The sequence below is a fragment of the Anser cygnoides genome, chromosome 36 (genome assembly GCF_040182565.1).
Source record: "Anser cygnoides isolate HZ-2024a breed goose chromosome 36, Taihu_goose_T2T_genome, whole genome shotgun sequence".
NCBI classification, from domain to species: domain Eukaryota; kingdom Metazoa; phylum Chordata; class Aves; order Anseriformes; family Anatidae; genus Anser; species Anser cygnoides.
In genome coordinates, this window is record NC_089908.1 from 2,063,073 (window position 1) to 2,084,318 (window position 21,246).

Below are 21,246 nucleotides of genomic sequence, written 5' to 3' on the forward strand. Positions count from 1 at the left end.
CAGGGAACTCTTGGATCTCTCTTCTACTGCTGGTTTTCACAGAGCCTGAAACATGGGATGCTAGTTATCTTTGGAAAAAAAAAAGCTTTAAAACTGGCTTGTATTGGCTAACAAAAACTTATTTCTGGGGAAATGGACAGACATCACCATAGCATAAGCCACCTGTCCTCCTGAAACCAAACTGTTATGGACGCAGGATCTACACTTCAAGAACTACCTTACAACACACCTCCGTGTTTCTGTGAGCTGCTGAAAATACACTGACATTCTCCTGTGGGCCACAGAGGTGCTTGAAAGCAGCACTTACCACAGCTAAGAAAAGGGGTAAGCCAACAGTGTGCTGGGCCTTAACCATTGTGCATTTCAGCATTTACCTCTAAAGCTGAACACTAAAGACTGAAATGTAGTGAGCACGCTACGTTTTGTGCACATACCTCAAAAACAGGAAAAATTAGGGAGAGGTTTTCCAGAGTTGGCTTTCTTCTCTGTCCCACACATATATAATAATGCTTACATCGAGACACAACCTATGTTAAAATCCTTTTCTTCACACTCCATGATATAGAAATGCAAGTTTCTCATTTCCAATTAGATTCATTAGACACAGATGTGCTTCTTCCAAACCCACTCAGGCATTTATAAGGGTCAGCCACCATAGCATTCTGGTCCTGAAGAGAAATTAAAGCATAGCTCCACATTTGGAAACCAATTCTAAAAATATCACCCCTGAATTCAAAGTTAACAAATCTCAATGGCCCAGATCAAACACAGAATCACAGAATCATCTAGGTTGGAAGAGACCTCCAAGATCACCGAGTCCAACCTCTGACCTAACACTAACAAGTCCTCCACTAAACCATATCACTAAGCTCTACATCTAAACGTCTCTTAAAGACCTCCAGGGATGGTGACTCAACCACTTCCCTGGGCAGCCCATTCCAATGCCTAACAACCCTTTCAGTAAAGAAATTCTTCCTAATATCCAACCTAAACCTCCCACTTCACTTCAGTTCTCTAGGAATATTTTCTTGGTGAGCAGCGCACAATGCAACCCTGTGGCAGGATCCTTTTCCTCACCTCTAATTAACGGGTTGAATGATTTTAAAGACTCACAGCCATACTCCACAAACACAGAGGATCACTAGTGTCACACACAGGCTGCATAACATGACCTTCACTGTTTCCATTATGAGTGATGCTGCATGAAGTAGAAAAGTCTTGTGACCATCTTCAAGAAGTGAAGAAGTGACCAAGAAGTGACCATCTTCATCTTGAATGAGCTGCTCTTAAAAGACCATCGTCACACCAAGACAGGTGAGCTAACCCAGGGTCAGGGAAAAGAGAAAGAGGACAATCTACATTACAGCCCTTTCCCCCCACATAGCACACTGTATTATGTCTATGGCAATGCTAACGGAGGGACTTTCAGGCCTCAGACCGCCCCCCCCCGAAATCCCAGCCTATCCTCCAAGAACTGCAGTAAGCCAGGACTGACAAACGTTACAGCCTGAGACTGGGACTGAATGAAGACTGACTGTGTTATACAAAGATTGTTAGCCCATAGGCAGCTATTTCAAGGAAGAAAGTTTATTTTCCTTTTTGCAGTGATTTCGTGAGCAGACATTCTTCTACAGCAAGAGAAAAGACAACTTTATTAGAACAGCTGAATCTCTAGCCATAAGCTTTACAAAGCATCAAGTAGCACAAATAAACATTTATTAACCAGACCAACAGAAACTAAGCCAACAGAGCATATTGAAACACAAGGCTCTGTACAGTTTTACAGAACGTGAGAGTGGAGACAGGGCTGTGCTGTACTGACCACAAGTGCGTGAAAGCACAGGGCTTCACCACGTTAGAATGACTTCGTGCACAGAAGCGGCAAGGGAAAAACCCTCTGTGCTCCTGCCAGTACATCTTTTGCAACCCTGATTGCTTTCATTGCCCTAAAGCGTGAGGTAAAGATGCACAATGATTTGATATCTTTGTGATTTATATCCTTACCAACACCAGTGACTTAAAAAAAAAAAGTATTGAACATAAATTTAAGTCACTGACTAACTTTGATTTTATGCGTTAGTTTTTACTCTGGTGACTGGCCTCTTTTTTGGGTTAACTTTCAATTCACAACTAGATCTAGTCTTACACCATAGTTACTGGTTTTGCTCCCCATAACAATCTGCATACATACACCCATCTTTATGCTTACCCACCCTCTGGTGTCACGACAAATTAATCTGATTCCGGCCCCTCCTCTCCCCTGCCAAATTTCTACTCTTCTCCTGAAATTACACTCGAATAGAAATTAGAGCTCAAGTGCACAAACTTTTAACAACTTTTAACAAGCAGTGACGATCTTAAAAACAGTACATCTGAGATTATAAATGCAGATTTTCTGTCAATGTGTTGCAAAATTGATACAATTTCTGACCAACAAGATTTCAGAACAGGTCTCTGCCAAAGACCTCTTTCACAACTGAAGGAGAAACACACTTTCTTCCCTTTTTCTAACTCCCAACTGATTTCTCAGTTGTGAAATTATTATTCAACTAGTTCAGTTTAATAACCTGAAAATCTCTCTCATGGCCCAGAAGAGATGATTACTGAAGAAGCTGGGGCTTTGTATGTCAAACCTGGACACCAAGTTTTCAGCCAGCGACTTCTCCATTTCACTAGTTCAACCATGAAGTGTTGATATCACATATTCTTCTGAATGTTTTATTTGCACAGCAGCAAGTTTCTTTCACACAGGTTCTTTCTGAAATAAACAGTTGTCCCAAATCTTTAAAACAGATGATTGCATATTTTAAAATCAAAACGAGTTACTTTAGTCAGCAAAATGCCTGGCAAGTTCCAAATGATTCTCTCTTACCACCTGACAGACATCACTACGCTGAGACTGCAACAACAAACAATAACATCACAATCCAGGCTTCTCCAGTAAAGCAGTGTTTCTGCCCATCTCAGTAATTTCCTTTCCACTGCATCTCCCAAGCATCTCCCAAGCATCTCTCTCTCTCTCTCTCTCTCTCTCTCTCTCTCTCTCCTTATCTTTCTATTATGCATTGTAAAGTCCCAAAACATTTAATCTCCTGCCACCTGCTCCCTTGCCATGGATGCTTTGCAGCTGCTATGAACTCTACAGCTCCTGTAGTCAGTGGCTGCCAGGAAAGCAACTAAAGCTTTTTAAAAAAAAAACAAAACGCACATAGTAACCACTACATTCTTTAAACTAGGTGGGAAGGGGGACAGGGAGGGAACAAGGCTCATTAGAGGTGTGCCAGGGAGAACAAAGTCAGGGCCGGGGGAGCAGGCAATGGCCCAGCTGAAGTGCATCTACACTAATGCATGCAGCATGGGCAACAAACAGGAGGAGCTGGAAGCCATCATGCAGCAAGCTAGCTATGACTTGGTAGCCATCACTGAAACGTGGTGGCACCACTCCAAAATTATTTGTGTGGCACCACACAAAATTAGAAAGGCCAAAGCTCATCTGGAGCTCAATATGGCTACTGCTGTTAAAGACAACAGAAAATGTTTTTATAAATACATTAACACGAAAAGGAGGAGTAAGGAGAATCTCCATCCTTTACTGGATGCGGGGGGAAACTTAGTTACAAAAGATGAGGAAAAAGCTGAGGTGCTTAATGTCTTCTTTGCCTCAGTCTTTAGAGGCAAGACCAGTTGTTCTCTGGATATCTGGTACCCTGAGCTGGTGGAAGGGGATGGGGAGCAGGATATGGCCCTCACTATCCACGAGGAAATGGTTGGCGACCTGCTACAGCACTTGGATGTACGCAAGTCAATGGAACCCGATGGGGTCCACCCGAGGGTGCTGAGCGAACTGGTGGAGGAGCTGGCCAAGCCGCTTTCCATCATTTATCGGCAGTCCTGGCTATCAGGGGAGGTCCCAGTCGACTGGCGGCTAGCAAACATGACGCCCATCTAAAAGAAGGGCCGGAGGGTAGACCCGGGGAACTACAGGCCTGTTAGTTTGACCTCAGTGCCAGGGAAGCTCATGGAGCAGATTATCTTGAGGGTCATCACGCGGCACTTGCAGGGCAACTAGGCGATCAGGCCCAGTCAGCATGGGCTTATGAAAGGCAGGTCCTGCTTGACGAACCTGATCTCCTTCTATGACAAAGTGACACGCTTGGTGGATGAGGGGAAGGCTGTGGATGTGGTCTACCTTGACCTCAGTAAGGCTTTTGACACTGTTTCCCACAGCATTCTCCTGAAGAAACTGGCTGCTCATGGCTTGGACTGGCGTACGCTTCGTTGGGTTAGAAACTGGCTGGGTAGCCGGGCCCAAAGAGTTGTGGTGAATAGAGTTAAATCCAGTTGGAGGCCGGTCACTAGTGGAGTCCCCCAGGGCTCAGTACTAGGGCCAGTTCTTTTTAATATCTTCATTGATGACCTGGATGAGGGGATCGAGTGCACCCTCAGTAAGCTTGCAGATGACACCGTTACATGCGTGTGTCAATCTGCTCGAGGGTAGGAAGGCTCTGCAGGAGGATTTGGATAGCCTGGACTGATGGGCTGAGGCCAACTGTATGAGGTTCAACAAGGCCAAGTGCTGGCTTGTTGTGGTTTAACCCAGCCGGCAGCTAAACACCACACAGCCGTTCGCTCACCCTCCCCCCTCCCCCTCTGGGATGGGGGAGAGAAACGGGAAAGTGAAGCCGGTGAGTTGAGATAAAGACAGTTTATTAAGACAGGAAAATAATAATAATAATAATAATAATGATAACAGTGCTACTAATAATAATGTGTAAGAAACAAGTGATGCAGAATGCAATTGCTCACCACCCGCTGACCGATGCCCAGCCTATCCCCGAGCAGCCGGCCCCCCCACCCCGGCCAGCCACCCCTATATATTGTTTAGCATGACGTCAGATGGTATGGAATACCCCTTTGGCCAGTTTGGGTCAGCTGTCCTGGGTCTGTCCCCTCCCAGCTCCTGCTGCACCCCCAGCCTGCTCGCTGGCAGGACAGAGCGAGAAGCCGAAAAGTCCTTGGCCTGGTGTAAACACTGCTCTGCAACAATTAAAACATCAGCATGTTATCAGCGCTCTTCTCATCCTAATCCAAAACATAGCACCCTACCAGCTACTAGGAGGAAAATTAACTCTGTCCTAACTGGAACCAGGACAGATATCCACCCCTTATTCCATACCATTTATGTCATACTCAGGTTACACTCTTTCCAATACATTCTAATTAATCACCATTTTCATCTATGGTATATAGCAATCATGGTAGTGATGACATACAGTATTAGATAATAATTAACATAATACAATTCAACTCATGGGTTATTCTCACCCAGTATTAAATCCCCTTGAGGTACACACCGGACCTCCCCATTCTTTTGCATTACCCACCAAGTGCATCCAGGTCCCTGAGCAAAAGCAATTCCACGAATGGGTTTGCCTTTTCCTGAGGCAGGAGTAGCCCAGACTGTCTTCCCCAGCATATTTCTTACGTGCACTACAGGAACTTTATCCCCTTCTACAGTACGTAGCAGGTTTGATTGGGCAGGTCCGGCTCAGTTGGCCAGGTGGCCTTTGCCAAGTGTGTATCTCAATTTCTGAATGCCCCAGCACCCATTGCTTTCAGTGTAGTCTTTAACAGTCCATTGTATCGCTCAACTTTCCCGGAGGCTGGTGCATGATAGGGGATGTGATACACCCACTCAATACCATGTTCTTTGGCCCAAGTGTCTATAAGGTTGTTTCGGAAATGAGTCCCATTGTCTGACTCAATTCTTTCTGGGGTGCCATGTTGCCATAGGACTTGCTTTTCAAGGCCCAGGATAGTGTTCCAGGCGGTGGCATGGGGCACAGGATATGTTTCCAGCCATCCGGTGGTTGCTTCCACCATTGTAAGTACGTGGCGCTTGCCGTTGTGGGTTTGAGGGAGTGTCATGTAATCAATCTGCCAGGCCTCTCCATATTTATATTTCAGCCATTGTCCTCCATACCAAAGAGGCTTTGACCGTTTGGCTTGCTTGATTGCAGCACATGTTTCACAATCATGAATAACCTGTGCTATAGTGTCCATGGTCAGGTCCACCCCTCGATCACGAGCCCATCTGTATGTTGCATCTCTACCTTGATGGCCTGAGGTGTCATGGGCCCATCGGGCTATACATAATTCACCTTTATGTTGCCAGTCCAGGTCCACCTGAGCCACTTCAATCTTAGCAGCCTGATCCACCTGCTGGTTGTTTTGATGTTCTTCAGTAGCCCGATTCTTGGGCACGTGAGCATCTACATGGCGTACCTTTACAACCAGGTTCTCTACCCGGACAGCAATATCTTGCCACAATGCCGCAGCCCAGATGGGTTTGCCCCTGCGCTCCCAGTTGTTCTGCTTCCATTGCTGTAACCACCCCCACAGGGCATTTGCTACCATCCATGAATCAGTATAGAGATAGAGAACTGGCCACTTTTCTCGTTCAGCAATGTCTAAAGCCGGCTGAATGGCTTTCACTTCTGCAAACTGACTCGATTCACCTTCTCCCTCAGCAGCTTCTGCAACTCGTCGTGTAGGACTCCATACAGCAGCTTTCCATCTCCGATGCTTTCCCACAATACGACAGGACCCGTCAGTGAACAGGGCATATTGCTTCTCATTTTCTGGTAGCTTGTTGTACAGTGGGGCTTCTTCAGTATGGGCCGCCTCCTCCTCCGGTGACATCCCAAAGTATTTGCCTTCTGGCCAGTCCACAATCACCTCCAAGATTCCTGGGTGACTGGGGTTTCCTATCCGAGCCCGCTGAGTAATCAGTGCAACCCACTTACTCCATGTAGCATCAGTTGCATGATGTGTAGAGGGGACCCTTCCTTTGAACATCCAGCCTAGTACCGGCAGTCGGGGTGCCAGGAGGAGCTGCGCTTCAGTACCGACCACTTCCGAAGCAGATCGAACTCCTTCATATGCTGCCAATATCTCCTTTTCAGTTGGAGTATAGCGGGCCTCAGATCCTCTGTATCCCCGACTCCAAAACCCCAGGGGTCGACCTCGAGTTTCCCCAGGTTCTTTCTGCCAGAGGCTCCAGGTGGGACCATTCTCCCCGGCTGCGGTGTAGAGCACATTCTTTACATCTGGTCCTGTTCGGACTGGCCCGAGGGCTACTGCATGAACTATTTCCTGCTTAATTTGTTCAAAGGCTTGTCGTTGCTCAGGGCCCCATTCAAAAGCATTCTTCTTACGGGTTACTTGGTAGAGCGGGTTTACAATCAGACTGTAATTTGGAATATGCATTCTCCAAAACCCCACGACACCTAGGAAAGTTTGTGTTTCTTTTTTGCTAGTTGGTGGAGACATAGCTGTTATTTTGTTGATCACATCCATTGGGATTTGACGACGTCCATCTTGCCATTTTATTCCTAAAAGCTGGATCTCTCGTGCAGGTCCTTTGACTTTATTTTGTTTTATGGCAAAACCGGCCTTCAGAAGGATTTGGACTATTTTCTTCCCTTTCTCGAAAACTTCCTCTGCAGTGTCACCCCACACAATGATGTCATCGATGTACTGCAGGTGTTCAGGAGCTTCCCCCTGCTCCAGCGCAGACTGGATCAGTCCATGGCAAATGGTAGGGCTGTGTTTCCACCCCTGGGGCAGCCGATTCCAGGTGTATTGGACACCCCTCCAAGTGAAAGCAAACTGTGGCCTGCACTGTGCTGCTAGAGGGATGGAGAAAAATGCATTAGCGATACCAATTGTGGCGTACCACTTGGCTGCCTTTGATTCCAGTTCATACTGGAGTTCTAGCATGTCCGGCACTGCAGCACTCAGTGGTGGCGTGACTTCGTTCAGGCCACGATAGTCCACTGTTAGTCTCCACTCACCATTAGACTTTCTCACTGGCCATATGGGACTATTAAAAGGTGAATGAGTCTTGCTGATCACTCCTTGGCTCTCCAGTTGACGAATTAGCTTATGGATGGGAATCAGGGGGTCCCGGTTAGACTCACTTCAGCCTCCAATACAGTTAACTGCTGGGATCCTCCCATCACCCCATAAATACAGATGGGCTCTGGCCCTTTATAGCTTGATGGCATTACTATACACTGCGCACCGGTGTCTACTAAAGCCTTATACTTCTGTGCATCTGACGTGCCAGGCCATCGAATCCACACAGTCCAATAAACTCGATTGTCCCTTTCCTCCTCCTGGCTGGAGGCAGGGCCCCTTTAGTCCTGGTCAGAATCTTCATTTCTGTGTCTAAAGGACTGCCTGCTGGAAGTTGGAGCAGCAAACTTTTCAGAGAACCCCTTTTTCCCACTTGTTTTCTTTTGCAACTCATGTACTCTTGCCTCTAGGTTCGAGGTAGATTTTCCATCCCATTTTCCCATGTCCTCTCCATGGTCAGGTAGGTAAAACCACAGGGTGGCGCAGGGTGTGTACCCACCATATTGTCTTCCTTGCAAGGATGAACGCTTACCAATGATAGCTGAGACACTGGTTTGTACATGTGGGGAGGAAAATAAACTCTCTTCAAGTTGGTGGACCTTTTCAGAAAGTTTCTCCAAAGTATTCTCTTTTAGTTGATGGATGCTTTCAGAGAGTTTCTCCACAGCTGAGAGACAGGCCTGTAGGGAAGAGGAGAGACTTTCTTCGTACTGCTGGAGTTGTTTAGCCAATTCATCCACTGTGGGTTCCTCATCCTCTTTCCAGGCCATTACTGCCAATGAGCTGGCATATGATGATGGTGCACTCTGTACAAACTTCCGCCACATGGGTCGCGTACACTGGACTTTGTCTGGATCTGTGGATATTTGTGCGTCGTCTAGGTCCTCATAAATCATCTCCCGTATGGCTAATTCCCTCAGGTACTGGATTTCCTTCTCCATAGTGGTCCACTTGCCTGGTAGACATACAAGTTCTTCCTTGAAGGGATACCTTTCCTTCACAGCTGACAGGAGATGCCTCCAGAGGCTGTAAGGTCACACTCCATCTCCAATTGCTTTGTCAATGCCTGCATCTCTAGCAAGGGATCCCAGCCGCCTGGCTTCCCTGCCCTCTAATTCCACACAGTTGGCTCCAGTGTCTCAGCACTGGAACAGCCAGGTGACAAGCTGCTCACCTATGCAGCTCTAGTGGGTTTACTTGGCAAGGTTTTGGTAGCAGGGGGCCATAGGGGTGGCTTCTGTGAGAAGGATCTAGAAGCTGCCCCATGTTAGGTTAGTTAAGCTCCCCCACTGCTGACCAGAGCCAGGCCAATAAGCGATGTTGTTTTGCGCCTCTGTGAGAGCATATTTAAGACAGGGAAAAAAAAAAAAAACGCTGCGCCACACAGCAGCTGGGAGAGTGAGAGGAGTGGGGAACAGCCTTGCTTGCGCCAAGGTCAGTGAAGGAGGAGGGGGAGAGGTGCTCCAGGCGCCGGAGCAGAAGTCCCCTGCAGCATGTGGTGGGGACCATGGTGAAGCAGGTTGTCCCCCTGCAGCCCATGGAGTACCACGGTGGAGCAGGGTTCCACGCTGCAGCCCATGGAGGAGACCACGGTGGAGCAGGTGGACCTGCACCGACGGAGACTGTGGAAGACCCCTGCTGGAGCAGATTCCAGGCCGAACCTGTAGCCTGTGGAGAGGAGCCCACGCAGGAGCAGGTGACCTGGCAGGAGCTGCTGCCTGTGGGGGACCCAGGTTGGAGCAGTTTGCTCCTGAGGGATGGACCCAGTGGTACAGACCCATATCTGGAGCAGTTCTTGAAGAGCTGCTGCCTGTGGGAAGCCTACGCAGGATCAGTTCAGCAAGGACTGCATCTCGTGGGAGGGACCCCACAACACAGGGGACGAGAGTGACCGAGAAGGAGCAGTGGCGAAGAAGCGCTACAGACTGACCATAACCCCCGTTCCCCTGCGCTGCTCGGGGGGAGGAGGTAGAAGAGGGCGGATGGGGGGAAGGCGTTTTTGGTTTCTTTCCTTTGTTTCTCACTTCTCTAGCTTGTTAGTAATAAGCAATAAATCTTACTATCTCCCTATGCTGAGTCTGTTTTGCCCGTCACGATAATTACTGCACGATATCTTCATCCTTATCTCAACCCTTGAGCCCTTTTCATCATATTTTCTCCCCGTTCCTCTTTGAGGAGGGGGAGTGAGAGAGCGGTTGTGGTGGAGCTTGGCTGCCCACCCGAGTAAAACCACCACAGCAGCGACCAAAATCTTTTCGCACATCTCATAGCTCACGCTGGTATAGGTTTTGGGTAATTAGTGTTGCTTTTTCGACATCCTGATCTTCATCCTCCTTCTCCTCTGATGGCCCAGCCTCGTCTTCTCTATACCCAGACCTAGCAGAAGACTGTCTGCGTTCTAAACGACCAGAATCTCTATACCATTTTTTCACCTTGTCTACAGGGGCAACTTGCACTGCTACAGCTCGTTTCTCTGACCCAGCCACAGGGCCTGCCACAGGGGTTGGAATACCCTCTGCGGGGTCAACTTGCACTGCTACAGCTCGTTTCTCTGACCCAGACACAGGGTCTGCCACAGAGGTTGGAATACCCTCTGCGGGGTCAACTTGCACTGCTACAGCTCGTTTCTCTAACCCAGCCACAGGGCCTGCCACAGGGGTTGGAATAAACGCTGGGCCCATCACAGGGGCTGGAGCAGCTGCAGGAGCTGGAGCGGCTGCAATAGCTGGAGCGGCTGCGGGAGATGCAGAGGCTGCAGGGTCCATCTTAGGGGTTAGAGTGGACATTGGGCCTGTCACAGGACTTGAAGCGGCCGTAGGGTCTGTCACAAGGTTGATAGTAGCATCAATTGCAGCTTGATAGGCACAGTCCAGGCCCCAGCACGCTACAGTGATTTGTGTCTCTTTGGAACTGCCAGAGTCATGACACCCTTTTTTCAAGCATTCTGCCAGCTTTTTAGGATTTTGCAGTTGTTCAGGGGTGAATGTCCAAAACACTGGAGGTGCCCACTGCTCTAGAAACCTGCCCATATCCTCCCACACTCCCTGCCACTCGCAACTATCCCGCCTCAGGACAGATCTCTGGATGAGATACTTAAGTAGTTGTTTAACCTTAAACAAAACCTGAAGCGCCTACCAGCTACTAGGAGGACAATTAACTCTATCCTAACTGAAACCAGGACACGGGTCCTACACCTGGGGCACAACAACCCCAAGCAGCGCCACAGGCTGGGATATGAGTGGCTGGAAAGCTGCCTGGCAGAGAAGGACCTGGGAGTACTGGTTGATAGTCGGCTGAATATGAGCCAGCAGTGTGCTCAGGTGGCCAAGAAGGCCAACAGCATCCTGGCTTGCATAAGAAGCAGTGTGGCCAGCAGGGCTAGAGAAGTGATTGTCCCCCTGTACACAGCTCTGGTGAGGCCCGCACCTCGAGTACTGTGTTCAGTTTTGGGCCCCTCACTACAAGAAGGACATGGAGGTGCTCGAGAGAGTCCAGAGAAGGGCAACGAAGCTGGTGAGGGGTCTGGAGAACAAGGCTTACGAGGAGCGGCTGAGGGAGCTGGGCTTGTTCAGCCTGGAGAAGAGGAGGCTCAGGGGCGACCTTATCGCTCTCTATAGGTACCTTAAAGGAGGCTGTAGCGAGGTGGGGGTTGGTCTGTTCTCCCACGTGCATGGTGACAGGACGAGGGGGAATGGGCTAAAGTTGTGCCAGGGGAGGTTTAGGTTGGATGTTAGGAAGAACTTCTTTACTGAAAGGGTTGTTAGGCATTGGAACGGGCTGCCCAGGGAAGTGGTTGAGTCACCATCCCTGGAGGTCTTTAAGAGACGTTTAGATGTAGCCCTTAGTGATATGGTTTAGTGGAGGACTTGTTAGTGTTAGGTCAGAGGTTGGACTGGGTGATCTTGGAGGTCTCTTCCAACCTAGAAGATTCTGTGATTCTGTGAGTCTGTGATTCCCCATTTCTGCAGTAATATTCCAAGAAATTTTCTTTAAACTTGGATATAAGATTGTTTCTCTGTCTCTTTCACACTTGAACTATAGCACAGCTTGGAAGAAGAAAGTTCAAGAGGAGCAGAGAACAGGTTCACAGCTAACCAAACACCTCTGAAGCCTTGACACATGTCTCCAGGGTGCAGAAATGCACCTTGTTCAGACTAGTGACTGGTACAGGACAAGGATAAGTACCTAAGTAAAATGCTACTCTTCCAGCAGAAGAAAGCAGTACTGCTTAGCCATAAACATTAAAACAACGTGCAACCTTGAGTATTTGTAGGGAAAACAACCCTCTCCACTTCTGAATTCTGTTTTGCTGACAGGCAGGTGTGGAAAAGCACACTGCTAAATAAGCAGGTGTCCCAAACCCAGAGTCATTCATACTGTGAGTGATTACCTGAGTGACTTATCTCCCCATGAACTTACTGACAAGAATTCCTCAAAGTGCCTTTTAAAATTGCTGTAACTTGAAACAAGGTCTTATTATGCTGCAAGTGCTTTTGTTCTCTGACGTGTTGACTCCTATACCTGCACTGTGAAGGGGCTGGCCTTGGCTGCACAGACTACTTTGCAGGAGCAAGAAAAGAAGAAGGGTCTAGCAGAAAGCAGAGACCTCTGCCCCCGCAAATTCTGAAGAGGGAGATGAATTTATGCTGATGTTTAGAAAAGAGGTTGGTGCTGAGAGAAGCACTGCAGTCAGACACAGCAAAATAGCGCACCCTCAATGCACAGACTCAAATATTACATTTAATATTCCCTGGAAAAGCTCCCACCATCCCTGCCAAGTTTTGGTGGCAGGTTTACGTCTGCCAAAGTTTCAGAAAATCTAACTTGGGAAAAGATTTGACTTTCAAGAGCTGTTCATCAGAAGCCTTGTTAAAGGTCACTGGCCTCTGGCATTTCTTCATCAGTCCTATTGCTGCTTAATTGCAGCTTCATTGATGCTTTTTGGCAGAAATACCACCCCACTTGACACCTCAAAAGCCTGTTGCTCCCTCTTCTGTGTATGGAGTCGATGGGTGGGTGGCTCTCGAGGGGTTCTTTTCCTCTGCAGTGCTAAAACTTATCACGGATGCACCAGCCTGTCTGTCATGTCTCAGGTGGTCCCATGACCTGTGTGCCTGTGCCCACTGTCACCCCTTAGGCAAGAGCTACGCCTTGTCACACAGAGCCCCCTACAAACCTCTGCTGGGAGTTTGCAAGACATCTTTCCTCAGCTGCTTCATCTGCAGCCTCTTTGCAGGTACACACGAAACTTGGTGGCTCTCACACCAAGGACAGAAACCTGCAATTGCACACAGACATGCTTGGCTGTGGCCCAGCATTAAAAGTCATATCTGACCCCACAGCAGTCTGAAGTAACATGGGGTGGGAGAGCAGTGAAAGGGCTGGTAGCAAGGAAGACTGTTTAAGGAAGGTACATTTAGTGGTATCTTTGATTTTGCCATGCAAATAACAGACATCTTAATCAAGGAGAAGTCACAGCCAAAACAGCTCCCTGTGCAGGAAAGCCTCAAATCTCTGCAGAGCACAACTGTATGGATGTTTGTGAATAAAAGGGCTGCCTCAGGGAGCCTGCTCAGAGCCCTGAGCACCTTAGAGATTGGCCAGGAAATAACATTGCACATTCGGTCCTCTTGGGTTACTTGCCCTCCAGAAACAAAACCCTGCATGGCAGCTCAAAGCCAGAACCAAGTTACAGCAATGCTATGGATCAATCAGCTCTGACTTTTTATGTCATTTTTTTCCTCCCCAACACAGCACACTGACCCAGCAGTGGTATAGCAAAACCTTCTATTTTAATTCACACACTTACTATATTTGATACAATTGTCCTGAAACGAATACCTATTAAAATCTCCTTTGTAGTTGCTCCGTTAAATACAGCCTTCCAAAAGCATCTGGAGACTTCTTCACATAAGTCTTTGCTTGCCCACACATTCATTTACTTATTTTACAGGGACAGACAAGGCATACAGATTGTTTAAAACCCTTACCTAATGGCTTTCATAGGGCATTTTAGAGGTCTTCCACTGGTTTCCTATTGCCTCCAGCGTCTAATACACTAAGACAGTATAGGAGTCCCTGCAGAAATCAAAGCTATGTAAAAATAGATCTACTGAGTAAGAAGCTTTCAAGAACAGGACAGATACCACAGGCCAAATCCACACAGCTTGCCCTGTTCTCAGACACTTTTCCAGCAGCAGCAGGATGCAGAAGTTATCCTCCTAGAACATCATCCTGACAATTTATTTTAGAAGGGAGCAACAGCAGCATTGAAAATGGATGGCAAGAGTTCCAGAGAGCGCCCCCAGTAATCATTGCCTTCCACAAACAGAAAAGCCATGAAATTCTACACAATATTCTGTAGGGCTCAGACATTGCTTGAAAATGTAACTGCAGTTCACCAAATGACTGTTAAGATAAGTCAAGTTAAACCCCCCCCTTTTTTTTTTCTTTTTTAAAAAGCAAAACCATATGTGCCTGGCTTTCCACACTGCCTCTCTGCAGTTACCTACAAAACACATCCCTTAGAACCCATAAAACTCAATTCGACTAAGTGAACATCAAAAAAAACCTCCCTCCAGACTTTTAGCAAGTAACCTCACTGGAAGTAGCTTGAATATGTTAGTAAGAAAAGGACTTATAACCATGAGGCAGTACAATCTGTGCATGACCAGCATGCACTCTTGTATACCTTGGAGGCAAATCTCTTTCATGTAGCTAAAAAAAAAAAAATATTCAGAGCACTGAGCTACTTGCTACTATCTAAGTTACTGCCATGCAGCAGAAAGACAACTCTGCTTAGGTTTAACCAAGTTACCTGAGGTGTATTTTCACTGTGCAATCAGAAAAGCATGAAGTTCACTGAAGGCTAATTTACCTGCTTCTGGGACAGATCTTTTAGTCCTGCTGGGCTCCATACTGGGGTGCCTGGATAGAGGTGCTTAGTTTGACTTTAATTCAGAAATCTCCACACTCTGCTGGAGTAATTGATATGGTCACAGCATGAACACACTCTCAGATATTCCTGGGAGTGGAAAACAGCACCACAGACCCATTCATTTTCTCATGTGGTTCTAACAGCCATCATCACCATGAAGCCAAGGACTGCCTAAATAATAACCAATCCCATACTGGACACGAGTAGGTTTTCTTTCATGAAAGATTTAAGAAAACCATTAGAAAAAAAAATGTGCTGCTCATATGGAAAGAGATGGTTGCATCCCATTTCAATTGGCCAAAAGACACGGCCATATCATTAAGGTGATAGGAAAAACTGTTAGAGAAATATTATGATTTCTGGTACAGGTACATAATATATTTCTGGTCTATATAAAAGTGAAATGGTTTCAAAATTGTACATCCCATCTTAAGCCAGCTTGTAACATCCTGTCTATAAGAACAAGAGGAATGGTGGCTGTTCAGGGAGAACAAGGAATATGGATGTCACACTGCTGTCCCAAAAGTCTGCATCTAGCCTATGGTGGCTGTTGACTACCATCTCACATCAGTGAGAACAGCCAGAGGGTATAAAGACAAAAATCAGTGCTGCAAGAACACATTAGAGATTGTCTGTGAAAGAAGTGTCTGGAGATTAGGACCCATCAGGTTCCCTACACTGTTTATTTAGATATCATTGCAAGGATAAGATTCATTTTCCTCTGGGTTGTTTTCGCTGGAGAAATCCCCCTGCTTCAGAAAGAGCCACGAGTTGCTGATCTCCAAATGAAAGTCGACACAAGCGATCTCTTCATTTAGTCTTGTTTTGTCCTCAGCTGCAGTGCTGGTTTCTCGGGAAGGTGGCCAGCACCTCCATGGGGAGAGACCAGCCAGAATCTGAGGCACTGCTGAAACATAAGTTTAAAAAGTGAATTTTGAGTTAAGACACAGGCTGAACAGTGCACAGCTCTAATACGTTTGCCCTTGACCACTCAGGAAGCAAAGGAAAGAGACAAACAGAAAACCTGTTCCACTGTGGAAAGGCATTAAAAAATAATCAATTGAGAACAGAAATAGAAATCCCTGATCTTGTTAGCATTATTTCTGTGTACTCACATGGCTGTCAGAGCTCTCTTCATCTATGGGAAGAAACCTTGTTTCTACCAGAAAGACCATGGAAACATTAAAATGTAATCTAATATTCAGTAAGCTTACAATGTGTTGGTTGCCTATAGCAACACAATGGCACCATCACCAGACTCTGCTTAATTGTGACTGCAATTTTAATCAATATTAACCAAGAGCACATCCAATCAAAGGTTTTGTATTGACACAGAACTGACATTTATGGACAGCTATCTGGTTCAGAAGCTATTTTTCTAACAGGCATGGTTATTTAGATGAGGATAGAGATACAGCACCACAAAATTGTCATACTCTTAATCCAACACTGCATACAGGAAATTTAAATTTTACAAAGAATGATCAGTTCTTTTGGGGAAAAAGGCTTTAAGGTTTTCTACTGTCTTCCACTCTTGCCCTGGAAAACGGAAATCACTACTTAATTTCTTATGCAATGTTTTTTTGAGAGAAACAAGAGACCAGAAAAGCCCAGTGTGCCACTGGAGAGGGCTACAGCAGGGCTTCTCCAATACTTTCTCAATACATCAAGATGACAAGTTGTACAATATGGGGACATGTCACCCTAAGACCACCTTGAGTCTCCTCCCTGGAAGCTTTGAAGAGACTTTTGACCACTTACCAGAAAATACGACTGCTCATCAGAGGTTTCTGCAGCTCTTACCCAATTTGGGACAGAACTAGAACCTTCCACCACCACTTGTCCAGGTTTATCCCATTTTCAATGATTCTTTACTAGAGACAAGTTCACAGGAGATGAGAAAGATTTTGTTTTTCAACTCCTCCCTTCCAGCAACCCATGGTGGATAAAGCTTGGGTACTTTTTTTTTTTTTTTTAACCTTAGCCAGAGCAAAACCTTTCCTCAGGACATGGCCAGATTGGGTGGAAAAAAAAGATTGCCTGCATTTCTGTTTGCAGCTGGCAAAAGGGGTTGTAACAGATGGCCTTAGCAGGTATGACACTCTGAGCTGTTGGCAACAGATCAGACACACTGCCTACACCCCAAGTACTGCACATGTGCTTTTGGGGTGGCCCAAAACCTTGTGTGTGTGTATACAGCTAAGAGCACACCTGCTACACCAAAGCAGCAGAACAGTTTACAGGAAGGCTGTGCCTTGCAAATGCTGAAGTATTCCAGCTTACCTGAACTTGTCAGAAGCCTGCAGGTAGCAAAGGAGCCACATCTACCTTCCACCCTGGCCCGCCTGGATAATTAGGCAGATGGCAAGCCTGCAACAAGGCTGATATGAGACAGTCCATACTCCTGTTCACCGGACCTTGTAATGCAGCTTAATTTCTCCAATCCATACACCAAATCCTGAAAGCTGCTGTTTCTCTCGCTCATTTTCTAGACAACATTAGGATTCCAGAAGGGAGGTGTTTGCTTTAAAAATAGGATGTTGTCACATCAAACCATCAGTGCATTCTGTAAAAGCTGTGGAAAAGCTTTTGAAGAACACACTCCAAATGCCAGCTTTTCCTCCTGCTACTACCTGGCCTTTGCATTCAAGGGGCACGGGGCATTCAGCTACCCCATGGTTGAGCTCCAGTAACGAAAGTCCTGACCCGGTACCACAAGCATAGCTAAATCTGTAGAAAGCCTTCTCTGAGCTGTGAGAAAGAGATGCAGACTGCAGACTACAAAAAGGAGCTCTTCTAGAGATCAGGAAGAATCCCTGCTAGTTGCTTTACCAGCAACTTTCAACCCAGCATCCTGGATTTGTTTTCAAAAGCTTTAGCAGAAGAGCTGCTCAACATGCAGCATGAGGCACAGCCTGACACTGGAGTGGGTAAAAGTCCCGAGTTTCCCAGCACGTAGGGCCACATAATTTTCATCTCTGGCTGTAACATTCAACACCGACCACACAACTTGCTATGGAACAAGTGACAGAAGCATGCAGCAACACCACATCAGGTGCAAGGCTGCTAAGTTACATGGCCACCTAAACACAGCTTAACCACATGTCAAGGACCTAGTGCCTGAAGACCAGTCACTGCACTTAGTTTACCACCTGGGTTTCTTTAAGGTGAAAAGCATGCACACTAATACACCTAGCCAATTTACTATGTGTTGTTGTTTTTTTTTAATTTACAATTTACTTTGTGTTACCTTGCTTATTTATGGTATCTTTCCCACAGAGTTCACCAAATTTGATTAGAGCCCCTGGAGGTGTTACAGTTTCCAGCATCCAACTACACCATGTTTTATTCACATATGGATCCTGCCTACTAATGACGTGCAATTATCTCTGAAACCAAAGCTACAATAAGGTAAAACAATAAGACTAATACTGGTACAGATGAATTTTAACTGCATTTACACAGTCATAGCAACCTGAGAACTGCAGCACTCAGTTTCCAAATTGTCCTGGTGTTGGCTGGGATGGAGTTGATTTTCTTTGTGGAGGCTCATATGATGCTGTGTTCTGGATATAGGATGAGAACAATGCTGACATCACATCCTTGTTTCAGTGGTTGCAGAGCAGCGCTTCCATGGAGCCAAGGACTTTTCAGCTCCTCACGCTGTGAAGAGGCCGGGGGTGCACAAGGAGCTGGGAGGGGACAGAACCAGGACAGCTGACCCCAACTGGCCAAAGGGATGTTCCACTCCATATGGCGTCACACTCAGCAATAACAGCTGGGGTAAAGGAGGAGAAAAGGGGGGATATTTGCAGTGACATTGTTTGTCTTCCCAAGAAACCATTATGCATGGTGAACTCTGCTTTCCTGGAAGTGGCTGAACACCTGCCTGCTGCTGGCAAATACTGAATGAATTCCTTGTTTTACCTTGCTTGCATGCATAGCTTTCGCTTTACCTACTAAACTGTCTTTATCTCACCCCATGAGTTCTCGCACTTTTACCTTTCCCGTTCTCTCCCCATTCCATCTTGGGACAGTGAGTGAGCAGCTGTATGGTGCTTGGCTGCTTGCCAAGGTTAAAACAAAACAAAAAGCCCAGTTTTGACCTATCATTTCTATGGAGCTCCTGAAGAACAGACCTAAGCTGCCATTTCCTTTGCTCCATTTTCATAGCTGAAGGTACAGTGAGTTATGTTTAACCAGCACTCCCCACTCAGATCTCAAAGCTACAAGACCATCCATTTTCAAGAAGTCTCCAATTGCCATTACTGAAGGCAACTATGCATGGTAATACTAATTTGCTCTTTTAAGATAGTAGGGCTGAAATGACAGGTAGAGTAATTGATTTATTTTCACCAGAGTGTTCCTAAAGAAAAAGGCACATCAAGTACAACCCTGATGGTGCATCACTTAAAGCCTCTTTTTAAAGGCTGAAAACAGGACTTAGGACTTTGACACTTGTATCACAGAATCACAGAATCATCTAGGTTGGAAGAGACCTCCAAGATCACCCAGTCCAACCTCTGACCTAACACTAACAAGTCCTCCACTAAACCATATCACTAAGTACATGTACTTGGCATACTCCACATTCAAACACATTAAGCCCTCTGCCTTGCCTCACAATTACTCTCAATGCTTACTGCTGCTGTGGTGGTCTTCCAGGAGGGCTGCACCTGTGTCCTCCTTCCATTCAGCTCCCCCTTCCAACCCACTCTCCCTTATACCTCCTTCCAGCTCCCCACCTTCACCCACAGCACTTCCTTGCCTCTATCTCACTGTGCTCAGGCCATCCTATATATGTCCCAGAAAAAAAAAAAAACACAAACAAACAATGTGTTGGCAATCAACAGAATTAAGTCCCGTGCCACAGTAATAACCAAGGAAAAGTATCTTTAATTTTTCAAGTCTGAAGTCAATTCATCCTTTTTATTATGCAAAAATAAAGGATGTCATGTTTATCAATTAAGATCACAGCCTGAAGAAGTGTTTCAGACCATTAAAAGCAGGTTCTTCAATGCTGCTAAACCAAAAGAAGTTCATGATAACAAGAGAATAAAAATCCCAGCAAGGGTCTAATACACTTCAGAAGGTCAAATTTGGAGTGGTATTTAATAGGCCTGCCTCAGCCATGCCTCCCAGATCTGTGCGTCAGCATGAAAACCTTATCACCATTGCAACTAACTGCTAATAATTCCCTGTGATGTTAATGAGTTTTGAATTTATGTAAAGTCTCCCAGCAGGTTCTTCCGCAATTTCTACCAGCCTCCATACCAATGGGAAATACCTGTGGTAAAAAACATTTAGCTTTCTCCCAGTTATTCATTAATAAAGCAAGCCAGACTTCAGTGGCCATTTGAAAATCTCTCTCTCAAAAGCAAAACAAAAAAAACAAAAACAAAACAAAACAAAAAAAAACACCAAAAAACAAAACACAACACCAAAACAACTGGTCTGGAAAGAAGTAGACAACAAGGAAATGCATCAGGACTTGTTTTTGGGTCCCTATGTATCTATTAAAAAAACTCACGTGTCCTATAATTCTGACTAGTCTTCCACAGAAAAAAAAAACAAGTCAGAAACGAAAATGAAGTGTTTGACCCTCAAACCAAATAAGAACATTTGCCAGAGCTATCAGGACTTAGTGCAGTCAAGAAAAATAAACTCTTAACCAGGTGTGGACTTGGAAGTTGGGAAGTCTGAAGGCTTAATACTGAATTTCGCTACTCATTTTAGCAAAATTATCAATGGTCACTTAGCATCACAGCCATTGCCAAGCTGCCATAGCTTATCAAGAAAAAAAAGCAAACTTTTTGCTCATGAAACAGAATCACAGAACCGTAGAACAGGCAAAGAAAGTAAGCCAGCAAACACACATCTCTCATGCCAGTATGAGCACCTTGTGCCTCTCCAGCTAGGCTTTTACTAGGGCATTGACCACTACCTCTTCTGAACAGCACCTCTACACAGGCACTTTTGTACTAAATATTGCTTCAAGGGTTAATCATATGGACAAGCAAGGGAAAACACTGGCAGTATTAGAGTCTACACTGTGGATTACTAAATTATAGAGCAGAGTTGAAAACAGAGCCGGTACCTTGGCAACACTAGCACATACATCCTCTATCTCAGGCCCAGACTGATCAATGACCAGAATCCTAGTCACTGAAAAGAGTTTGTCATATATATATTCCACATTTCTCAAACTGAGACCGCCTATAGCCGCAAACCAAGCAGCAAGCTTCACACCTCTACAAATTAAAACAAAAGCACCTGCAGATTCCTGAAGTGTAACACCAGTGAACCTGGGGAGACAACCTTTTTTTTGCTGGGTTGCTCTCTACCTAAAGAATTTTTTCCCCCAATTCAGAGATTAATCTTAAAGAATT

The 21,246-nt window shown here is 45.9% G+C and overlaps 1 protein-coding gene and 1 long non-coding RNA gene across 7 annotated transcripts in view; one reads left to right on the forward strand and one right to left on the reverse strand.

The window, feature by feature from the left end:
- Nucleotides 1-21,246, reverse strand: part of LOC125181524 (protein FAM219A) — a 157,351-nt gene that overhangs the window by 106,139 nt on the left and 29,966 nt on the right. Inside the window, exon 2 of one of the 6 annotated variants that reach the window (XM_066986966.1) lies at nucleotides 5,002-15,764. The exons of the other annotated variants lie outside the window; for them this stretch is intronic. Within the exon in view, the coding sequence (XP_066843067.1) occupies nucleotides 5,584-7,782 (2,199 nt within the window). The 5' untranslated portion in view covers nucleotides 7,783-15,764 and the 3' untranslated portion in view covers nucleotides 5,002-5,583. Of the gene's footprint in view, nucleotides 1-5,001; nucleotides 15,765-21,246 lie in introns of those variants that run through there. 6 annotated transcript variants of the gene reach the window in all.
- The window catches only part of LOC136788430 (uncharacterized), a 102,220-nt gene that overhangs the window by 26,297 nt on the left and 54,677 nt on the right, over nucleotides 1-21,246 (forward strand). The window lies entirely within an intron of this gene.